The 20,953-nt window shown below is 33.4% G+C and overlaps 4 protein-coding genes across 9 annotated transcripts; all 4 read right to left on the bottom strand.

Moving 5' to 3' along the window:
• Nucleotides 1–597: 597 nt before the first annotated feature.
• LOC100813598 (regulator of G-protein signaling 1) lies at nt 598–5,864 on the bottom strand. Of its 2 annotated transcripts, XM_003538529.5 has the most exons (11): nt 5,618–5,862; nt 5,064–5,184; nt 4,850–4,913; nt 4,631–4,715; nt 3,861–3,934; nt 3,312–3,503; nt 2,683–2,771; nt 2,309–2,547; nt 1,866–1,990; nt 1,463–1,584; nt 598–1,194 (listed from the first exon to the last, which is right to left on the bottom strand). In XM_003538529.5, exons 1-11 carry the CDS (start codon nt 5,692–5,694, stop codon nt 988–990), a joined length of 1,395 nt encoding a protein of 464 aa, XP_003538577.1. In that variant the 5' UTR covers nt 5,695–5,862; the 3' UTR covers nt 598–987. The 2 variants fall into 2 exon arrangements, with proteins under 2 accessions (XP_003538577.1, XP_040862880.1); XM_041006946.1 differs by having other exon boundaries at nt 4,850–5,184; nt 5,618–5,864.
• A 1,515-nt stretch (nt 5,865–7,379) lies between these two features.
• LOC102669045 (protein NOI4) lies at nt 7,380–8,800 on the bottom strand. The gene is made up of 3 exons (XM_006591414.4): nt 8,698–8,800; nt 8,012–8,224; nt 7,380–7,665 (listed from the first exon to the last, which is right to left on the bottom strand). Exons 1-3 carry the CDS (start codon nt 8,704–8,706, stop codon nt 7,639–7,641), a joined length of 249 nt encoding a protein of 82 aa, XP_006591477.1. The 5' UTR covers nt 8,707–8,800; the 3' UTR covers nt 7,380–7,638.
• Nucleotides 8,801–9,697: 897 nt separating this feature from the next.
• LOC100799016 (myosin-11) lies at nt 9,698–17,681 on the bottom strand. 4 transcript variants are annotated; one of them, XM_026124496.2, is made up of 9 exons: nt 17,541–17,681; nt 17,174–17,344; nt 16,789–17,079; nt 13,626–16,697; nt 12,456–13,275; nt 11,701–12,344; nt 11,125–11,275; nt 10,968–11,049; nt 9,698–10,231 (listed from the first exon to the last, which is right to left on the bottom strand). In XM_026124496.2, the coding sequence occupies exons 2-9, from the start codon at nt 17,282–17,284 to the stop codon at nt 10,129–10,131; spliced, it is 5,274 nt and encodes a 1,757-aa protein (XP_025980281.2). In that variant the 5' UTR covers nt 17,285–17,344; nt 17,541–17,681; the 3' UTR covers nt 9,698–10,128. The 4 variants fall into 4 exon arrangements, with proteins under 4 accessions (XP_025980281.2, XP_040862881.1, XP_040862883.1 ...); XM_041006947.1 differs by having other exon boundaries at nt 16,789–17,082; XM_041006949.1 differs by having other exon boundaries at nt 17,498–17,632.
• Nucleotides 17,682–18,837: 1,156 nt separating this feature from the next.
• Nucleotides 18,838–20,920, bottom strand: LOC100812518 (uncharacterized). 2 transcript variants are annotated; one of them, NM_001254571.2, is made up of 5 exons: nt 20,476–20,871; nt 20,008–20,170; nt 19,807–19,873; nt 19,418–19,664; nt 18,838–19,311 (listed from the first exon to the last, which is right to left on the bottom strand). In NM_001254571.2, exons 1-5 carry the CDS (start codon nt 20,562–20,564, stop codon nt 19,101–19,103), a joined length of 777 nt encoding a protein of 258 aa, NP_001241500.1. In that variant the 5' UTR covers nt 20,565–20,871; the 3' UTR covers nt 18,838–19,100. The 2 variants fall into 2 exon arrangements, with proteins under 2 accessions (NP_001241500.1, XP_006590341.1); XM_006590278.4 differs by having other exon boundaries at nt 18,851–19,311; nt 20,008–20,054; nt 20,476–20,920.
• Between the last annotated feature and the right edge of the window lie 33 nt (nt 20,921–20,953).

A 20,953-nucleotide genomic window follows, 5' to 3' on the forward strand; every position in this document is an offset into this window, starting at 1 on the left:
AAGTGGTAATAAACATTAATATAAAACAAGTATTTTTTAATATAATCATTTTTAAATATAAATTATATTTTGGATTTATAGTGAACAATATTAGTTATATGAGGTTATTTTTAACTGTTATTTTAAAAAAAAAATCCAATATAGAGATATTACACAGATAAAATAAAAAAAAAAGTTTCTTTTTAAGAGGATAAAAAAAGTTAATTTTTTTATATAGGAAAAATAAAGTTAATTTGGTAGACAGATTTTGTTACTAGTTATTGAGATAATGTTTGAAGTATACATTCAAATTCGAAGGAGATAATCATAAGAAAGAGCATTTAGCATACCTAATAAAGAGTACTAAAGTCTCACTCTTCAAGTTGTGTATTCAATATTTTTTTTTCTTATACAAAACCAAGTGATATTATTTGATAATCCAAAGGTTATCCAATAATTAAATAATGTCAAACCACAAAAATTCCAATACTCAGTTCTTAAAAAGAAAAACCCACTTCTCTCAGTTACTCAAATGTGATAGATAGGTTACATTTTCCTTTTATACTCTTACACAGTTGTATCGATGATAATACACAAGGCTAAGAGCAATACCAGTAATTATCAGAATGAAAGGCACATCATATCAAGGTGGTTGTAAGCTGCATTCAATTAAATGATACAGCATTTTGATATCTTGTACGCTTAAAATGCTAGAACTAAAGCATGGTTGAAGACTTAAAATAACCGCAGAAGCTATTCAGGGTTCAAATGAAATCTGTGATTCTGTACAGATGTTACTTATGTCTTATGGATTGAAAATAAAAATAAATAAATAATGTTACTTCTTCCTTATACCTCCACACTCTCCTCTACTGTTCATCTTCTACGGACATAAATCATATATTTTGTAGGGAAAAAAAGCATATCAGTAATTTGATTTTTTCAAGTGAAACTGGTTTGGCAAGGCATTACCAAACCAGAGAAACTGTGTGCATAAGTGCTAACAAGTCATAAATTAGTTGTATCATTGCTACAGCCTGAGCTCTTGAGAAGATGGTCCTGGTGAAAAGGATCGTCTGTACCATGCACAGAACTCAACCTTGGAGAAAAGTTCCACCCTGTTATTTGCTCCAGCTCGTACTCATTAGATCTTACATTGGAGTCTTCCTGGAACTTCAGGAAGAACATCGAAGACCAGTAATCTCGGGCCAGATTCTGCACAAGTGGAGGAATGTGCAATTTAGATGAAAACTATACAACCACAGCCAAGCTAATTTTAAGCAATAATTTTAATTTTTTAAATCATCGCTTAACATAATGTTTTTTTTTTTTTTTATGTTTTCTACTAGACATTAAATGTCTGTACCTTTTGATTAAATATTTTCTTTATAAAAGTGTTAGGAGGATGTTATGCGAAGATATAACATTACTCAATTTTAATCAAGGGCATCTCGTCAAATTGTTTTGAATCTAAGGAACTTACTGTTCTCATCAGCTGAATGATCTCATTAAGTGCATTATGGAAGAGATCAGGGCGTGTGAGGTTGGAAGTTGATAAAATTTCTTGTCTGCTTCTATGAGAGATGTTCACCTCCATAGCCGCACCTGTAAAATTACATTCTAGAAAATATTAAACGAAGCACCCCAAATTTGGAAGAAACGATCACAAGCATGTGATTTTTTTTATAGCTCTTGCTATTTCAACTCATTCACTGGAACCCCATAAGATGAGACATGCAACTGTGTCTAAATCAAATAGCTATGTTCATAAAAGGATTGACAGAAAAATGATCTTACAATTTTGAATATGGAAAGACCTGGGCATCATGGAAAAAACCAAGGGAAAGGATAAAAGAAGGAAGCCACCTGGAATTAGAATTACAAACCTGCAACTATGTATTTCTCAATAATATGTCGTGCCATGTAGATCCTTTTAACACAGTCATCTTCAGGTATTTTACTAAGCTCATATACTTCATCAAAGAAGTGCACACTCTCCCCAGCCAAGCAACTGTATATATATTAAAACAATATTACATTTTTTAGTTTAAACAAAGATACGTTTTTTTTCTGCATTCTTTAATTCAACTTTGATGTTTAATGTGTAGAAAATATTACCCATTTTGTGGGGACAAGTAAAGAGGATTCATTCTTCTCAATCAATATTACATTGTGCAAATTTAACATCTGTTATCTTCCATTTAATGTGTAGAAAATATTACCCATTTTGTCAGAATTGTTTCTCTTAAATAAGTCATTCCTTAAGTCCTCTAGAGAAACTATAATTCGTACAAATGTCAGCCAACATACTGGAGTAAACAATATTTACCTATCAGCAAACGCCATAAAAGACTGCCGGAATCTCTTATTCAGGAGAAGCTTATCCAATGGTTCATTAGGATCTATCCTTGAAATGGGTTCACTTTCTGCTAGTACCCCACTATCAGGTATGCCCAGAGCCTGACTCATTGTGCGAAATTCTCTGGATTCTCTTCTCCTCAAGCTGATTTGTGAGAGAAGTGGTTGTGAACTTGATATTGAAAAGAAAGCCACCACAAGTATGCTAGCCTTTAAACAAAACCAACATAGGATGGAAATAAATAAGAGATTCACAAAGTGCTGACTTGGATTTTAACTTTCAATGTATTGAAAATATCTGACATTTCATAGTTATGAAACAAAAGATGTGACACGGAAGCATACCACAACTAAAAGCAGAAATCTGGAGGCAACTTCAATCCATGAGATATTGTCATAAATTTCATTTAGTATGTAAGCAGTAACCCACACAGCTGCCAGAATAAATTATAGAGACCACCGAGATAAGCCATCCAGAAAATATCCAAGCTCATATTTTAGAAATATAGTTTGAAAATAACTATGTGGATATAGGATCATGCAATGCAAAATGAATGGGTTGGTTTTAGTTCAGCAAGCCATAATTAAATTTGATTAAAAAATTGTGGCTAATTACAAGATTACATAGTATGGAATCTCTTCTCAGAAAGTAAACTATATTGTATTTAGGGTAAAGCTTCTGCAAAACTAGTTTGCTAAGCACACTAGTTAAAGAATATGAGATATCTATAACATTTGCAAATATGCATTGATGAGTTAATAATTTTGGCATCAGATTTTATCTTGAATGTTACACATTTAGATTTAGGTAGGCAATCTATTTGCTGAAAACAGAAAACCTGAATTATTATCGACTTAATGGTGAATTTGTTACCTTAATAACAGCCTTGGAGCACAGGTTAGTAAGAAGCTGGGAACTTTAAAATATATAGATAAATAAAGGAGTTTCTTATAAAATCTAAGAAAAAGTGTACCAATGGACACAACTGATACAAGTATTCCCCGCCAGAGGTCTTTGAGTTCATCAAACCTGAACTCTATGTGATGAACTGCAGCTGTAACCCCAACCAAAATGGCAATATACAATGAATGGAGGCATACAACTGGGATGGTCCATTGAGCTTTCATGTGACAGCGACTGCTTAGAGGCTTCATTGAATGGATAACTAGAGAGTGAATGATAGTTTTGTTAGAAATAAATAGTGGAAAGAAAGTAAACAAAAGAGACAGGACTAGGGAAAGAAAGGGGAATGGGTTCTGGTAATCATTTTCAGAAATTCCACAAGATCTTGAGAAAATCATGCACACAAAGCACATACACTTGAAATGTAATAACTAATAACTGAGTCAACTGAAGAGACAAAGTCCAAATTTTTTTTTGAAATATTAGATAAAAAGAGAGAAAAGGAAATGCAATTCTACTGACAAAAGTGATAAATTTACACCTCCTACCTCTAAGTCAAGTAGTAAATTCAATGTAATAGAAATTACAGCAATAAGTAAAAATTAATTTAGATTCTTACCACCACCAGCAGCAATCCAGGGAAGTAGAATAAGTGGAAGAAAAATATATGATCTTATCAATGGTAAGCGCCTCCTGAAAGATCAACAAAGAAGGAAATTGAACACACAAGTCATAAATGGATGATAACTCCTTTAGCACTGGTTAAGAATTGCAGTGACAGGCGAAGTGCCAATTAATTATGGTCAATAATTCCTACAAATAATGAAATCCATAAAAAATCCACAAGCGTCCATGAGCTCAAGTGAATAATAGCTTCACCACTGAAAACCAATCAGACAAATAGAATGTTATGATAATACATTCAACATGTTTGCTATGCGTTGTGGTCGTGAAAAATACAAACTAACTGCTTTAAGCTATGGATGACGAACTTTAAGGTGCCTTTAGAACAACTTATTTACAGTTTGTTTGGTCTTATCTTATGACATAAGAACTTGTATAAGTGTTTGGGAGAGCATATGGACATAGCTTATGATCTCTCCATAATTTGTTTTCAGCTTATTTCAATAAGCTCTCCAATCTCCATGATAACTTGTGAAAATAACTTACAACTTGTATTAAAAGAGTTTAATCCTATTTCCTCTTAGATTACAGAAATAGCTTATACATAAGCGCTTGCATGATAAGCATTTATCCAATAAGCAATTAATTAAATTGTTTATCCAACCACACCCTTAAGCCATCTTGTTGACTTGAACAGTTAAGAGGTACTGTAGCAGCAACTTGCACCAATGTGGCCTAAAAAATCAATATCAAGCTGTCACTTACTTGACAAAGATAAAATATAATTGTGAAGCTTGTGTTATGCGACAGCTCAACAGCAAACCAAACCCTAGTGGACCTTCAACCCAGACTGAAAATAAACAGGAAAAACCAGGTTATACTAACTTTCACCAAAAAAAAAAAACATGGTTATACTAACAAGTATTCATCTTTTTAATACGTAAGTATCAACAAGTCAGAAAAGATGGAAAAAAGAAGGATAACCTCCCCATAGGTAGCATGACCGCAACCAATGTCTCTTTCCCATTTTCAAGAAATTATTTGACATCTGCATAAAAAACAAATATAGAATCACTAAGCTTGAGAACAAGGCAATGCTAAGCTGATACTGTAGTAAAACTGAACAACTAGAAAAATTGGGATTCTTTTTTAAGTTGTCACAGAAAATAAATGACATAGACATAAAGAACTTATTTACCACAATTGATAGAAGAAGGTTGAAGCTGGCAACAACTTGAATTACAGGTAACCAAAAGCCACTGCCTTTGGTACGAGGAACCTTGTGAACTAGGAAGGGAAAAATTGACCATAAGAGAAGCCTGAAAAATAGAGGCCAACCAATAGCATATGCATAAGAAAACAAATGTCACATACATAGTTTTTTGTTTTTATTATTTTATACATACATCATTTTGAAAATTGAAACAAATGAAACTATAAAGATGAGACTAAAGGACAAACTAAATAACCCCAACAATGGAATCACGTGAATCATCAAAAAGAGAGTCCAACCAAGGAAACTCCTTTAACCTATAAGCAGATCGGGTAGGAGGGAAAGAAGCAATTTTTGATTCATGGGCATGGTGGGAAACCAACTTGCAAAAGCAAGGGGAAAAGGGTATATAATTAAGATTATAATTTGTTAATCAGAGCTCAAAATTCATAGGGTCATAAGATCAAACAGGTATAGTGACCAATTTGGCAGAATAAAAAAGACCCATTACTTAGATAGGGGCAAAGAGAGAAACCTACACAGTGATGGAAAGAATGGATAGGGCAATGGCTATGTAGTCACTGGGGCAGCCTCCTTTCACGGCACAGGTCACCATTCTGGTTTCATTTGGCACACTACAGTACAATCTACAGATATTCAGAGTTCAAACAGTTGCATTGAATCGAAGCTGGCACTTTGCGGTTATGTTCTGTTCTGTGACTCGTTAATTATGCAGTCAAACATGGTCCTTCACTTCCACGTGATGTTTGCTTCACCACACTTTGCTTGCTTCGGAATTTCCCATAATACATCACTCTATTTTTAATATTTCGTTTCAAAATAAGTGTATCCTCTAGTGCTATTTTACATAATATTAATATTAAATAAATAAAAGAGAATAATATTAATATTAAATTTAAAAATTAAATTGACATTTATTAAATAAATTAATGTAAAAATAATTAATATTATATTAAAAAATTAAATACAACACTTATTTTTAAATAATTTTTTTCCTTACAGAATAATTATTATTTCATTTAATAATCCATATCAAAGTGTTAGTAGTAAAGACCTTGACGTGTACGGAAATCATAAACCAATCTATTATAAATCTTCATGTTGTCCGTACTTTCATAATTAGTTTAGTTGTGAAAAAAGTTTTTTTTATTAAAAAATAATTATATTTTTATATCATCATTTAATTCCAAATTATCATACTAATTTTTATAATAATTATTTTAAATATTATAGTGATAAGAGATTTTGATTTATTAACCATGTAAATATATTTTTGATTAAAATGCACTTCTTTTCCCTCCAATATTATACTTAATTTGGAAACGAACATATTCGGAGTATAGTCAATGTTAAATATAGACATTTCTCGATGAAGATTGAAATCTTAAGCATAGAAACTAACTTCTTCTAAATTTAACTTTGTTGATTATTAAAAAGGTATTTGTTGATGATGAATATTAAAATTAGAACTTAATACACGCAGTAGGAGACTAGTAGTGGTTGATACTTAATACTAAAATGTATTTAAAATTTCTTAATTAAAGGGCATTAGTTAGCAAATATCAAGACGTACGTTTAGGGTTGATTTGAAAAAAAATAAATCTAAATCAACGTGAACTCAATCATTTTAGACGAATTTGAGAGGGTCTATAGACGTGTGCGACGTCTACTTGAGCTTTTATTAATCATAATAGTTTTTATTTGAATAAATGAGTAAATGAATAGCTTTTTTCAGTGTTTCAAAAAACTCCATTCAATTTTTTAATGTTGCACTAAAATAATTGATCCAGTTTAGTTTTATAGCAGTACGTCTCATCAAAATCTAAACTAAATTAACTTTATTAACATGGAGTTGGTTTGGATGATTGAGAGTAGTATTATATTTTTAAATTTTTGAAAAACTTGAGAAAAGAAATTCATGTTAATTAGTCTGAATAATCAATATTTTTCAACTAAAATAATGCTACACTGTGTATATAGAAAAAATAAATTATGAATTGTTAAATATAATCATGTGAAAGTATGAAAATGATGAGAAAGTTATTTTTTTAGGTTTAATTATATTTCTTGTCTTTATAATATAAAATATATGATTTTGATCTTCCAATAATTTAAGTTTCGTGTTTGGACAAAAAAAAAGCTTTTTTATTTTTATATAGTAAAGAACAAAAAATCCATTCATTTAAATGATGTGTGGTATGTCTGTGCTGGATCGTGTGTAAATCATTAAAACATAAAATAGTTTTGGTACGAAGAAAGTATTGTATATGTACTAATTAATTAAAAAGTAAAAGATTGACATTGACAAAAGCCTCTCATTGATTCATTTATTTACATTAGTTTTAGGATGTTGCATTTAACACGATACATGAAACAACTAGAAGCTAAAACGAAGACTTGAGCAGGCTGCACTATTTTCTTTTCGCACTGCTTCAAGCTTCAGCCGTACGTGTGTACGTCCTTGGAAGAAATTAAGTGACATATAAAGATATAGAATCAATATTAGTTGTGGCATCAAAAAACACGTCCTTATCCATGTCTAAGGGCCAAAACAAAACCATTTTTTCTGCAACCAAAACCATGCATATACAATTCAGCTCACAATGATGAACACAAATATCATCATCGTGGTGGTGGTCGTCATTACCAATATATACATTATAAATTATAAATTATTCATCCCTATCATTCATTTTCTCACATATTACAATCAGATTTTTTAAGTAAATGAATGATAAGAATAAAAAAATAACCTTAAAAGAATTATACTTGAAATAAATTAATCCTCTTAAAAATAATATGTATTAAGAAGAGATTATTATATGATCAGAAACTTGAACAATGTTTAATAAAAATATTTTTCTTGTACATTAAGAAGGGTTTAGAAACAGCATATATAATTAGGTACTTACCTTTGAGGTGGAGGAGGAACTCTTGCACTTTTGTTGATCCTTGTGCTTTCGAGAATCATATCTTCGCTGAGAAGGGAATCGTCCTGATGCTGAGGCAATTTTCTTTTCATCTCTGGCCTTGTTGAATATAACAGTGAATCCTTCAGCTGACGCAGGATCATTCACATCCCATTCCCCAAACTTGGGTAAAGGCTTTCCTTGTTTCTCATCGTACTGCATGCACGTAATCAAACAAATTAATGATTAATTGATTAATGAATGCTTCTGCTATTGCGTAATGCATATTATAGCGCATCATCTTTAACTTTAGACAACAAAGGGAAGAATATTTATATCTAAAGTTCATTTCTGCCTAGATATCTTAGAAAGAACAAAAACATAAAATTTCGAAAAAAAATATGATGAAAAGCATGGTTATTTATAAATATTGATTCTTTATTTCACCAGACAATCTATCATTGAATCCAGCTAAATTCTATCCAACCATATATTTGCATTCTATCCTTTGAGTCTATAAAATTGGAAGTTTGTTTGTTTTTTTTTTTTTTTATCATTTGTGACTAGCTATTTTGTTCTAAAGAAAAGAAGGAGAATTCTAAATGTTAGAAATGGCATAACCAAAAAAGGCCTACATGCATTGCAATGCATAGTGATTGAGAATGTGGAGGAGAAGAAGAAGATCATACCGAGGCCATGAGATTGAAGCTTTGTGATATTCAACAAAACCGGAAATTCTGAGGAAATTGAATAGACACCTAAGAAGATGAAAACACAAGGGAAGAAGTGAAATTGAATATTGTGAAAATGCAATCAGGTTATAAAAGTTATACAGGAAGAGGAAACGAAGTGCAACGAAAATTAGCTGTTGGGCTTGCGTGGCCAACTCATCCAAACCACGGGTTATTTTAATTATCATCATTTTTTTTTGTTAACAATAGCACAAATTAAATGTTGAATCCCTTTCCCATGACCTGTTTCCGTTCCAAAATAACGATTAACTATATATAGTAAATAAATTGATATAGCAATCCACATTAGAACAAAAAACTAAAACGTGAATTTTAGCTTTGTCAAAATTTTAACTTCTATTTTGTACTTTATAATTAACATTAAAAAATGTCCATATTCTATAATTTCTTTTTTTTAGGAGAGAAAAAAAAGCTTCCAATCTTTGAGAAAAAGATGCTTGGGGAAGACTAAAATATTGGAAGCTTTTTCTTTTTTTAATCCTTTCTAATTTTCTATTTTCTATATATATATATATATACAAAATGATCATGCATACTGAAGCTATGAGAATGAAGTTTTGTAATATTCACTTATTCAGTAAAACTAGAAATTGAGGAAAATAAATGAATGCCTAAGAACAAAATATGAAGAAATATGTTAGCTAACAACTCGTCTAAAATACCAGTTATATATATTAGGTAAATTATGAAAAAAGACTCAAAAACATTGATCATTCAATACTATATAGGAATTACTAACCACCTAATCTTTATCATATATATGGTATAATTTATATGATAAAACTCACACACACACATAACCTCTCCAAAAACCTGTTTCTGTTGCAAAATCACAGCTAACTATTTACAATCACTAAATTCAGATGGTTCATAATATGAAAACAGCAAACAAAACACAAATTTGAGTTTTCCTTCAAAAAGAGAGAGAAATGAGTCATCCTTCAATTGATCTTTGTATCTTCATTCTCATTCACTGCTTGAGATATAAATGGGTCACTCTTAAAATCTTTCTACATTTTTATTACATTAACGTTCGAAAGAATTCATCTACCTATTTTCTACCCACCACATCCTTTAATATTGAAACAATTGTAGGCTAATACAATGGAGGGGCTTCGATTTTAAAGAAAAAGAAGGCTGTCAAAAAATGACCCCAAACATTGAAGACCAGAATCTCTGAATCCCTAAAATGTGATTGCAGAGAACAAATAGTGAATTTGATGAGACTAAAGAAAAACAGGTTAGGCTTCATTAAGAAGCAAAAAGAAAGGCATGAATAAAAAAGGAACAATTTTATATCTATAATACAATTTGCAGACGCGGGCCATTCAATGTTGAGCAGTCCAGGTAGGTTTGGTCACAACTTTTCTACAAGATCGTCCCCAGTAGCCATATATGCATGATAAACAAATAACCAATTAGTCCTAATCTTGCTCTAGGACGACTCATGAGAACCCGTCCACCAGATACCCTGCATAGGGAAATTAAATTCCAAGTTTAAGAGTGTTTCGATCAAAATAAAAATAAATGAAAATTTGCAACAGCAAAAATTTAGTGTTGAATTCTCAATGATAAAGGAACAAAAATATTTAATTTGTGAAGTCTGAAAGTGCTTTCTTTTAAAGTATTGAAATTCAATTAAAAGGAACTATTAGCATTAAGATAATAGAGATGAATTTACTAAATTATCATTTATTGATTTATTAAAAAAATGGTTGCTATAATGCAATTGAATACATTTACCTCTCATGTTAAATGATTTCAGCAGTTTTATACTTCTTAAACAAATTAAACAACGCCAATATATCAATTTCAATTATTCAGGGCTGAATCACCTTCAATACGAAAATTTAGTTTTTAAACAAATCTTTAACCCATTTATTCCAAGGAAAATGTCATTAGGAGTATGGTGATTTGATACTATGAGAAAGATAATTTTTTCCCCAAATAACTCCAAACCATGGATCTTTAGCATCTTGTGGGCCATACTACTCAACACTACTCAACAGTCTGGCGTTGATTAAGATTCTACGCAAAGTATCATCTTTAAGGATTTTAATTTTACGTCTTCTGCTTTCAACATTTCAATGTATGGCCATCACTTTTACCATGTAAATTCTACCATTTTAAAAAGCTAAAACAAGCAATTTCTAATACTCATTCTTTACCATTGGTAAAAAAATATATATAACAAAATGCAATTTTACCAGAGTCCATCAATACGATCTGCAATGAGCTTTCCCTGTTTTGGTACGAATCCAGAAGTGTTCAGAGACTTGAATACATGACCTGCAAAGTAATCTAGAATTAGCTGTTCAAATTTTCAAATCAAGAAATTCACAAAAATGAGAAACTCATAATTACCTTTATCGTCATCCTTATCTACCCTGTTAATCAGATTATCAGACTCCACACTAATATCAAGTGCAAGATGGTCATTAGATCCTTTTCGCATATTCCGCACATGAGCAGCCGATGGGACAGGAGATATTGCTTTCTTGCCAAGTGATGATCCCTGTGTAAAGAATCAAACACTTTACATATGCATTTCCCTTGATCACTTTCATACTTAATTTGAGAATGTGCCATAATATTAATGAATTCATAAAAGATAAACAAGACATGGTCAACCAGAAATCAATTTGTATAGGTGAAAAATAACCCTTCAAAACAAACTTCTAGTTCATCTGCATTTAGTTCAAGAAAAAAAAAGGCACCGGTGGATAGACATATCTATTTGTCATATTTCAGAAGCAATTAATTCATAACACATTAAACCATCTATATTATGTATCTATTTCAGGAAAAGGATGACAGGAAATATGTTTGTCATTTAAAAAAATTATGAATCACTGAATAAACAATTGAACATTTGAACTTAAGTAGCACTGCCGACTCACTACTTATATTCATGTAAGAAATTTAAGCTTAGAAAACTACCTCTTCAACTTCAATTATCTCAGACCCAGCAGGTAATGAGGGTGCTTCATATATGCTCCTTTCCTGGACAATGTCTGGCTGAGAAGTCCTATCTTGGAGTGAATCTTCAAGTACTTTAACCTTGGTCGTTAATTCATCAATAACCTTCTGACTTCCAACTAACTTAATATCAAGTTCCTGGGCCTTGGATTTTGAATTTTCAGATTCTGAAAGAATGGCAATGATATGCTTTTCCAGTGCTGGTATTAATTCCTTCAAACCTTTAGATTTCCTATCTACAACCCATTCACCAGCTCCCAAAATATCCATAATTTTTTCTAATACATAGGTGAGGTCAGACAATTCATTCTTGATCATTTTAGAGTCTTCACAATTTCTATCGAGTTGTTTGACTTCCTCATTCAGATCCTTAATTTCAAGATCCTTAGTTTCAAGGATTGATTGCAGCTTTTCTTTATCATGAGACAGAGAGTTTATTTGATCATGCAACCTAGTAACACTATCAATAATATAAAAGAGTTTTTTCATAGGGGCTGAAGTATGTGGCTCCAAATCATCTTCTTCAGACTCTACAATAGGGATTTTGATCCAATCTATCTTGTCAAAGAGATCTCTCATTTGAGATGCTGGAAGGAGGAAGTTTTCTGCCAACAGAAAAAGGAAATCAAGTCATAAACAAGTAAATCAACATATAAAGTTAAATCAAATCAAAATACCCAAAATGGTTAAGTCAAGAAATATTTCAATTTTTTTACCTTCTTCTTTTGCCAACATAGCATTGTGCATCGATGAAATCTCAGCCTCTTTGTCCTCCAATTTTTCTTCTAAGGCACGATAACCCTCTAACTTATCCTTAAGCTCACTGCAAGCACTTTGCAGTGATTGAATACCAGACTCCAGTTCTGAAACTCTGTTTTTATTCAAGTCTCTCTCATCTGTGACTAATTCAAAAGCAACTGTTGTTTCTTTCAATTTATTCTGCAAATCTTCAATTGTTGCATCTACTTGCTCACTTCTACATCCAAACTGTCTAATCAAAGTTTGAGCTTTTCTAGAAGCATTCATCAACTTATGTGTGGCTTCCGTGTATTTGTTGTTCTCATGATGCTCTACTTGTGCACCTGCTTCCAGGTTTAACTGTTCAACCTCAGAAATGGAGCCTGGCTGCCCATTCTTGTCAACTTCACTCTGAAGTGCAATGGTAGAATCCGTGCATGCAGATAGCAATACACTGACATTGTTTTCTAAAGTGGCAATAATATTTTCCTGTTCTTTCAATTTTCCCATGCTATTTGCTTTTATTTTCATAATTTCCATGTTCTCAACAATAGTCGTTGACATGGTCTCTGTTTCCAGTAGTTTTTCATGGAGAGGAGAAATAAACTCATCCATACAATCTGAAAATTCATGAAACTTATCTGCAATGTGTTTGTTTCTTGACTGAAATCCTTTCACAATCTTTCCAAATGATGAGATTATGGTGTCAATATCAGCACCATCAATCTCTGTAATGTCCAGTTCAACTTCAAAATTTTCAGGGCCATCCAAGAATGTTTCTCTCATAAGTGGATTTTCCTGGAACAAACAACACCACCTATTAAGAAAAATACATACAATGGAAAAAAAAGAAGACAAATCCATAGTAACAAAACACCAAATACACACACACTCAATGATTTAACAGAACAAAAAGATTTAAAATGTCACATATCTGATATCAAAAGCCCTGTGTAAATTTCTTATCAGTAGACACTTCAAAGTTCAAGCCATTATCCATTAATCACCATAAATTTTTCAAATTATATGTGGATACATATCTCTTATTGGTCAGAAGACTAGGACAGTATATGCATAGATTAATTCAGCATTGAATGCACAGAACAAGAGGAAATAATAAAACCAAAAAAGAGTGGTAAAAATATTACCTCCATCACAGGCTGCCCCTTTGAATCCTTTGCAGTCATGGCAACATTATCTCTTATTTTGTTCAGAATGAGAGTCATATTCTTCAGTGTCTCACATTTGCTCTCAAAGCATTGTTTAATTCTGGGAAATAGAGTAGTGTCTTTCATGAGCCCCTGAAGATCATTAAGGAGTCCAATGAGCTGTAAGGACTTGTTTTCTAAGCTGCCATTCTTTCCAGCTAACTCGTCCATGCATGAATTTAACTTAAAGCCAAGTGAAGATATCTCCTGTTTAGCAATTTTATTTGCATCTTCTAAGGCAGAAATATCATCTTGCGCCTTCGATAATGCATCCTCCAGTGATTTTATAGTTGCAGAGGCACCTGCCAATTTACTAGCATGATTTGAAGCTTCATCTTGTAGCTTCTTCAATTCATTTTCCATGTCAATTTTGACAACTTGATCAGCATTATACTTTTCAGTCAATAAATTGGCATTACCCTCAACCTGAGATAGTTTATCTTCTAGATCCTTTATGGTCTTGCTGGCCTCTGCCAGTTTGCTTGTTTGCATAGCTGCTTCATCTTTAAAAATCTCTAACTCTCTCTCTGCAGCAACTCTGCTAACTTGAGCTTGCTCTTTCTCTTCGGAAAGAATAGAAATATCTTTTTCTGCTTGTGATAAGGCATCTTCAAGTGACTTAGTCGTATTACAAACTTCAGCGACTTTTTCTTTAACTTTCTGTAACTCTTCCTCAACTTTCTCTTTGCCATGTTCTAACTCTGTTTTTTCTTCAGCAAGTTGAGAAACATTGTCATCTGAAGAAGATAATTCCCGCTCAAGGGATTTTACAGTTGCTTGGGCTTCTGCTAATTGAATTTCAAGTATACTGGCACTCTCCTTCACTAGCTGCAACTCTTGTTCTATGTGTACCTTAGCATCTTGGCATTCATTGACATAACCAGCAAGCCACTTCACCTTCTCTATTGGTTCATCAAAAACTGGAGCAACTGGAAGAGCAACACCATCAATACACTCCATCACTTTCTGTAACATGTTATTGCTCTCCATTAAGAACTGTTCAAACTGATTCTTCTCCCTTTTCATTTCCAGAAAATCAGCCTCCAGCTTCGGGATGCTTTCCACATCACTGGACAATCTATTGATCTCATCCCTGTATTCAGAAACTGCAGATTCTTGCTTCTGCAAATCAGCCTTCAACTGCTCAATCTCTGATTTCTTTTCATTTACAAGACCTTTTAGATTGTCCCTATCTTGAAACAGCCCCTTTCCTTTCTTAACTGCCATGGACAACTTGTCCCTAAGCATGGCAGTCTTCTCCTCTGATCGTTCAAGATCTTGCAGCAGAGAACTCCTTTCCTCTTTCAGTGCTATAATTTCCTCAGATGCCACTTTCAACTCATTTGACAGCTTATTCTCATCTGATCTAATTAGCATCTCCTCTTCCAGTATATCTTCATAGAGTATTAATCCCTGATCTCTAACATACAAGAGACTTTGAATCCTTTCAAACAACTCAGCATCAATATGGGATGCTCTAGACAAGGGACCACCCTGTCCTTTGATAACTTTAAAGCATAAATCAATGATCATAGAGGTGCTGGAAGAGATTTGATCAATCCCTTCATCTTCCAAGTTCAGGCCACAAAGATCGACTAACATATTCACTATCTGATCCTTCTCCAAAGAAATCTGATGGTTCTTGTTAACAAGCTCATCATATTTGAACCTCAAGTCAGTTAATTCTGACAGAAGGTAATCTTTTTCCTGCAATGCCAGCAAAAGAGAAACACTAAGCTGATCAACATAGTCACGGGATGCTTCCTTGATTGTGGAAATTTCTTCCTGTAGAGTATGCATGTTGCCCCGGGCACTAAGCAAAGAATCTGCAAGCCAATTCATTTGTGATTCCAAATCAGATGATGAAACAGGCTCCGGTAGGTCCACTAGAGATATAGCTTCCTTCAATTTGCATAGCTCTAGGAAGGCTTCCTTCAGAGTGTTTCTGTCATCCACAAGCCATCTTAGTTTCTCTGGCATATCAAACATTTCAGGTTCATTAAGTTTGGCCCGAGACAAGATTTCTTCCACTTGATCAAAAATTGCATTCTTTTCTAGTAATGAGTTCTCTAGGGATGCAACCATATTTTTACTTTGGGATAACTCCTCCTTAGCAAGTTCAGCAGCTTGTAGTGCAACTGACTTCTCTTGCAATTCAATCAAACATTTCTCAAGCTCACCGGATTTATCAGCCAGAGACTTCTTTAATGAATCTCGCTGCTGTACCAATGCCTTTCCTTTTGTCACAGCCATACTGAGCTTTTCTTTCGTATTAGCACATTTAGCCTTTTCCTGCTCGAGTTCTATTTTCAGTTTTCCAAGTTCAGTATTTAATGTCCCTATCATCACCTTTTCCTTGTCAAGCTCATCAACTAGTTTCTGATTTTCATCTTCTAAATGAGCCAGTTTTTCAACCAATTCTGTTTCCTTTCTTTTGAGCTCCAGTAACCCACCACGAGCATCAGCGAGTATGTTCCCGTATTCCTGGTCGTTAGTCTCCAAGCCTACCTCAGAGAAAGATTGCCCAAGTTGATAAATTTCAGAAAGCATCTGATTATACTTTTCAACTACATGCATAGTGCCTTCCTCAATATAAACTATTTTCCCACTAATAGAATCATCCAATACTTGCTCTCGAGTAACAACTGTTGCAAGAGAGGATATCGTCTTATCTATCACAATCTCAACAATACGATCCTTTTCAAGTTGAGCTTTGGATGAAACTTGCAAACTTTCATTAGATACCATTAATTGGGCAAGCTTTGCATTAAGATCTTCTATCTCACGGTCCTTCGTAGATAGATGTTCGCGAAGATTATTTATAGTAGTTTCACTGTTTGACCATTCTTCTGAGGCAGTCTTCACAGACTCCAAACATTCCTTTATCATCTCCCTCAACGGAACATCAGTCGCTTCCCTATCTTCAACTTGAGCTTCATTATGTTGACCAGTGAGAGTCTTCAGCTGACATCGAAGATCAAGCACACCTTGAGTAACAGTTTGTCTTTCTTCCTGACCCACCCAAAAAACAAAGCATGAGCACTTGATAACAAACTCAATCCGTGCTAGCTAAAACTATTCATTTTTTAATACAACCACAAACCTGATATTCCTTCAAAATACATTCCTTCTCGGCAACAACTTTCTCCAGCTGGCCTGAGGAGTAAGCATCTCCCACTCCATTGCCCAATTTATCAAAATGACTCTGCTGTTGTTGCATAACTTCATTTTCCTCCGACCGGTCATCTTCATTTTCCACAGCTGCAGCGTCTTCCTCCCTTTGCCTACCATCAAATGTGCTTAACTCATCAGGGCAATCAACAAACATGTCATCTCTGGCAGCATCCTCTGTAGATTTTCCATCTTCAGGACCTCTGAGATCAGCACGCTCTCCCTGCTTCACTCAATCGCATTATTTAAAAACCAAAACCTGGCATTGCACCAATTTTCATAGCTTAGGTAATCAATAATTTGAAACCGGTAAGTACCTGATCTTGATTATAAGTATCAATGTTTGATTCGGTATCCACATTTGATTCGTCGTGCACAACACCATGACCAGAATCCGAAACCTGCTCTGCTACGTGATTCTCAGACATCTCAACATTCAAATTCCTCACTCCAAATCGAGATTTTAATCTGCAATTTCTGTTTCTTCCCTAAAAAATTTACAAGACGCAAATGATAACTTAAAAAGCAATAAAACCAATTAAATTCAATATCAAATCGCTTCAATCTAAAATCAAGCAAACGAGCTAGAAGAATTGTAGTTTAATAAGAGAAACCCTAAAAATGAAATTGACTTAGAAAACCTGAAATAGCAGAGTGAGAGCCAAACAAACTGTAAATGCGCACCTGTCTGTTATGAGTTATGACGACGAAATCCGGATTGCAAGAAAAATGAAATTTAGAAAGGAGATTTTATTTTCTTTATTTTATGGTTTTGGATTGGTAAACGCCAACGTTGCGAGACTCGTCGTTGACCTAATACGTCACTTTCTAATTTTCTATGAATTATAATTATTTATTTTTCGGTAGTGAATAATTAGAATTGATTTTTTGGTTACAGAATTAGAATTTATTTTGTTAATATTAATTTTAGATGTAAAAGATAAAACGCGCGTTTAGTTGGACAAGGCTTCGTTTGCTCTTTTGTCGTTTATTGTTTTACACTTTCTTTCGGCCATTTCCCTCTTTTTCCTTTTTGGCGTTTTTGGTAACTGGTCTTGTCTTTCATATGCTTTCACTTCAATGGATTGGATTGACTGGTATGCAATACTTGTTGAAAATTAATTAGCTTATAAAATATGATTCAATAATAATGTCATTAAGTCACCTTTAATAAATATTATAATAATAATAATATATGACACGCTTACATAATGAAAAATCTCCTCTCATATCAAATATATCAAACTTCACGGCCAATTTTTTTTAACTTCAACTCCGTTATGATGTAAGCCTCCGTATCATATTCATATATATTCTATTACGATTATTTTAAAATATAGATAAAGTTGAAGCCTAGAAAATTAAGGAATAAATTCATATATAAAAAGTCGTTATGACATGAAAAGTTGAAGCATTTCGGCCTTCCACCAACATTAACAATAATGCCGTGGTACTGTGGTAGGAATGGGAACAAAAAAAAATGGGCAGGCGAAATTAAAAAGGAAATAAAGCAGCTATGTATTAAAGCACAATACGAATATCAATTCAAACTTCTGTGCAAAATTTCAAAGACAACAACGTCACTGGATATAAAAGCATTCACATACTTTCCACACCTAAATGCTAAAGCATTAAAGATAATTAAATCATGAGTCAAGAGTCAAGACATAATAAGATCAAAGATATAATAAAATCGAACATACAATTCAACCTTTTCTTACAGTTTAGGTTATGGTTGAATAAAATTTGAAAAAGGATTTTTACAAATTCCAGTACATATTTCTGAATTTCAATGCACAAAATAAATAAAGAATAAATTATTTGAAATTCAAACATGCACTACTTATTTGTGATATATTTTAAATTATAAGCACCAATTATTTAAATTTACCTCTGATACTATCCAAACATTTCCAACATCCAATACAATCACACAGAACAGATTCATCTTCTCAATATCAGTCTGTGTCAACAACTAACATACAAGAAGAAGATTTAACTTAATGGATCCTTTATGCAAGGACTTCCAAGTTAATAGCAAGAACAATGGTCTACAATGGAGATATATCACAGGGGTAAGAAGAATGGTTTTTCTGGGCTAAAAAACCAGAAATTTCTCTTACCATAACAACTGTGATTAAATTACCAGAGTATTTTCTTTTTGTACCAGACTCTATTCACATTTGCAGTCCGGAATTTCCTATCTGTACATTTTTTTTCTTCTTCTTCTTATTTAGAAGAAAATTAAATGAGGTATTCATAATACATTAGGAAAAGTGCATCTGGGTGATCTTTAGGAAGCTTGCTGATATAGAGGTAAAACCGCAACAAATCCTCCTTAGAAACTGTTTCAGCATCAACAACATCATCATTACAAGTTAATACCCATAGATCCTCCGAATTAACTCTCCTCAAGCTACCACGGCAAAAAGGACAAGACTCTGACTTTCTGTTCCTGCAAGTTGAATAAGTCCAGCACAAGTGTCAAAAAAGATAAACCATTGTTGGTAATGGCATATAAATTTGGAAGTTGACCATAAACAAATGTTGGTATTTGTTACCACTTGCGGTAGCATTTAATACACATGGCATGGCAGCAACCAGGTAAAACCATTTTGGTGCAAGGCTCTAAGCAAATACCACATTCATCTTCTCTTTGCAAATCAACATTGGTGGTTAGTTTCACACCTTCAATGACCTTCTTGCCATAACTTGGACCTTCTATGCTTGACTGTCCTTCTTCTTCTTCAACAACCTCCAACTTCTCCAAACTACCATGAAGCCGTTGGAGAGATGGCAATATAACGGCTAAAAGTTCAGCGTACAGATATAACATAAACAATGTGAGGAATAGTCAGCAATGGCAGCCACAAATTAATTACAGTACATCTTTTATTAAAAAAAATATACAATTTTTTTTTTCTTTTCTGAAAGTCAAACATTCACCCACCATAAAAGTCACCAATGGTAGCCTTCCTTCCATGAGTAGACATGATTGATCTACCATCATTATGTACCTTTGGTAAAATACGAGAGCAAAAACATCAAAAGAAAAACATGAATCAAACATATATAGTCTATAGGTATTATTATTATTATTATTATCCAAATTCCAAAACAGTAAAACAGAAATAAATAGATAGATAGATACCTTGTATACAAGTATGTGGAAGAGGTTGAGATACCTATGGAGAAAGCCTGCACAAGAACAATCCATCCATTGTAGAAATAACAGGAAGAGAGGAGCCAAGTGATTGTAAACCAATTTCATTTGAAGAAGAGTTCCACCCTTGGCTCTGGGAATTGCAGCAGCCCTAGAAGAGGGCACAACACACAATCCAAATTCAGAGTGGGGACAAAAATAAAAAATCACAATCAAATTGATCACAGGTGGATAAGCAAATTCTTATTATTAGTAACAAATTCTTTGTAAGCTGAGCATGTTCCTTCTATTTGCAAAACTAATCAAGTACAAAACGATTAAGGGAAATAATCAACGATTATCAGAAGACCCTTCATTCCCACTTTTTTCCTAGTACCCAAAAAAAAGGGAAAGTTAATAAATTGGTGAAGAAAATTTAAAGGGGAGGAAAAAAAAAAAACTAACAAGAAAACTCACAAAGCATTGGCGTGCTGTATATCAGCTTCAAGTGCTTTGAGGGAATCCTGGTAAGGTAAACGGCAAAGGTGGTACGGAATCATTGCCATCTTTCCCTTTACTTTGTGGAAAGCTGAAGCACAGAATCAACACAGAACAGAGAGAGAGAGAGAGAAAGGGTTGTTCTTCCTTGTAAGAGTGAAGTGGGTGAAGGTGATGATGATCAAAATTAGAGTTGAAAAATAGAGGAGGGTTATCCTAATCCCCACCGAAAAGGAAAATGAAGAAAGAGAAGAAAACAAAGTGGGAGGGGCGTCCCAAAGGTTGAAGCTTTAGGGAGGATAAATGAGAAGAGAGTCGGGTTGGGGCTTTGGTTTATGGGTATTGTGTTGCGGTGGGTGAGGTAAGGAATGCCGTAAGACAAACGATGCGTCTTCCCATTATATGATCACACCTACGACTAACAGAATCATAAGATATACCAGACAACAAGAAAATT

This window comes from Glycine max, chromosome 11 (genome assembly GCF_000004515.6).
Source record: "Glycine max cultivar Williams 82 chromosome 11, Glycine_max_v4.0, whole genome shotgun sequence".
Classification (NCBI taxonomy): Eukaryota; Viridiplantae; Streptophyta; class Magnoliopsida; order Fabales; family Fabaceae; genus Glycine; species Glycine max.

Coding starts and splice junctions, on each gene's coding strand:
- LOC100799016 (XM_041006947.1), bottom strand. CDS start 17,284: ATGTCTGAGAATCACGTAGCAGAGCAGGTTTCGGATTCTGGTCATGGT. Junction 13,276..13,625: donor AGGGGCAGCCTGTGATGGAG/GTAATATTTTTA, acceptor TGTTTGTTCCAG/GAAAATCCACTTATGAGAGA. Junction 12,345..12,455: donor TATGTTGGCAAAAGAAGAAG/GTAAAAAAATTG, acceptor TTCTGTTGGCAG/AAAACTTCCTCCTTCCAGCA.
- LOC100813598 (XM_041006946.1), bottom strand. CDS start 5,694: ATGGTGACCTGTGCCGTGAAAGGAGGCTGCCCCAGTGACTACATAGCC. Junction 3,935..4,630: donor TTATATTTTATCTTTGTCAA/GTAAGTGACAGC, acceptor TTGATCTTTCAG/GAGGCGCTTACCATTGATAA. Junction 2,772..3,311: donor TGTATCAGTTGTGTCCATTG/GTACACTTTTTC, acceptor TTATTCTGGCAG/CTGTGTGGGTTACTGCTTAC.
- LOC102669045 (XM_006591414.4), bottom strand. Junction 7,666..8,011: donor GTTCCTCCTCCACCTCAAAG/GTAAGTACCTAA, acceptor TTTTGGTTGCAG/AAAAAATGGTTTTGTTTTGG.
- LOC100812518 (NM_001254571.2), bottom strand. CDS start 20,564: ATGGCAATGATTCCGTACCACCTTTGCCGTTTACCTTACCAGGATTCC. Junction 20,171..20,475: donor ATACAGCACGCCAATGCTTT/GTGAGTTTTCTT, acceptor GCCCTCTTCTAG/GGCTGCTGCAATTCCCAGAG. Junction 19,665..19,806: donor TACCATTGGTGACTTTTATG/GTGGGTGAATGT, acceptor CTGAACTTTTAG/CCGTTATATTGCCATCTCTC.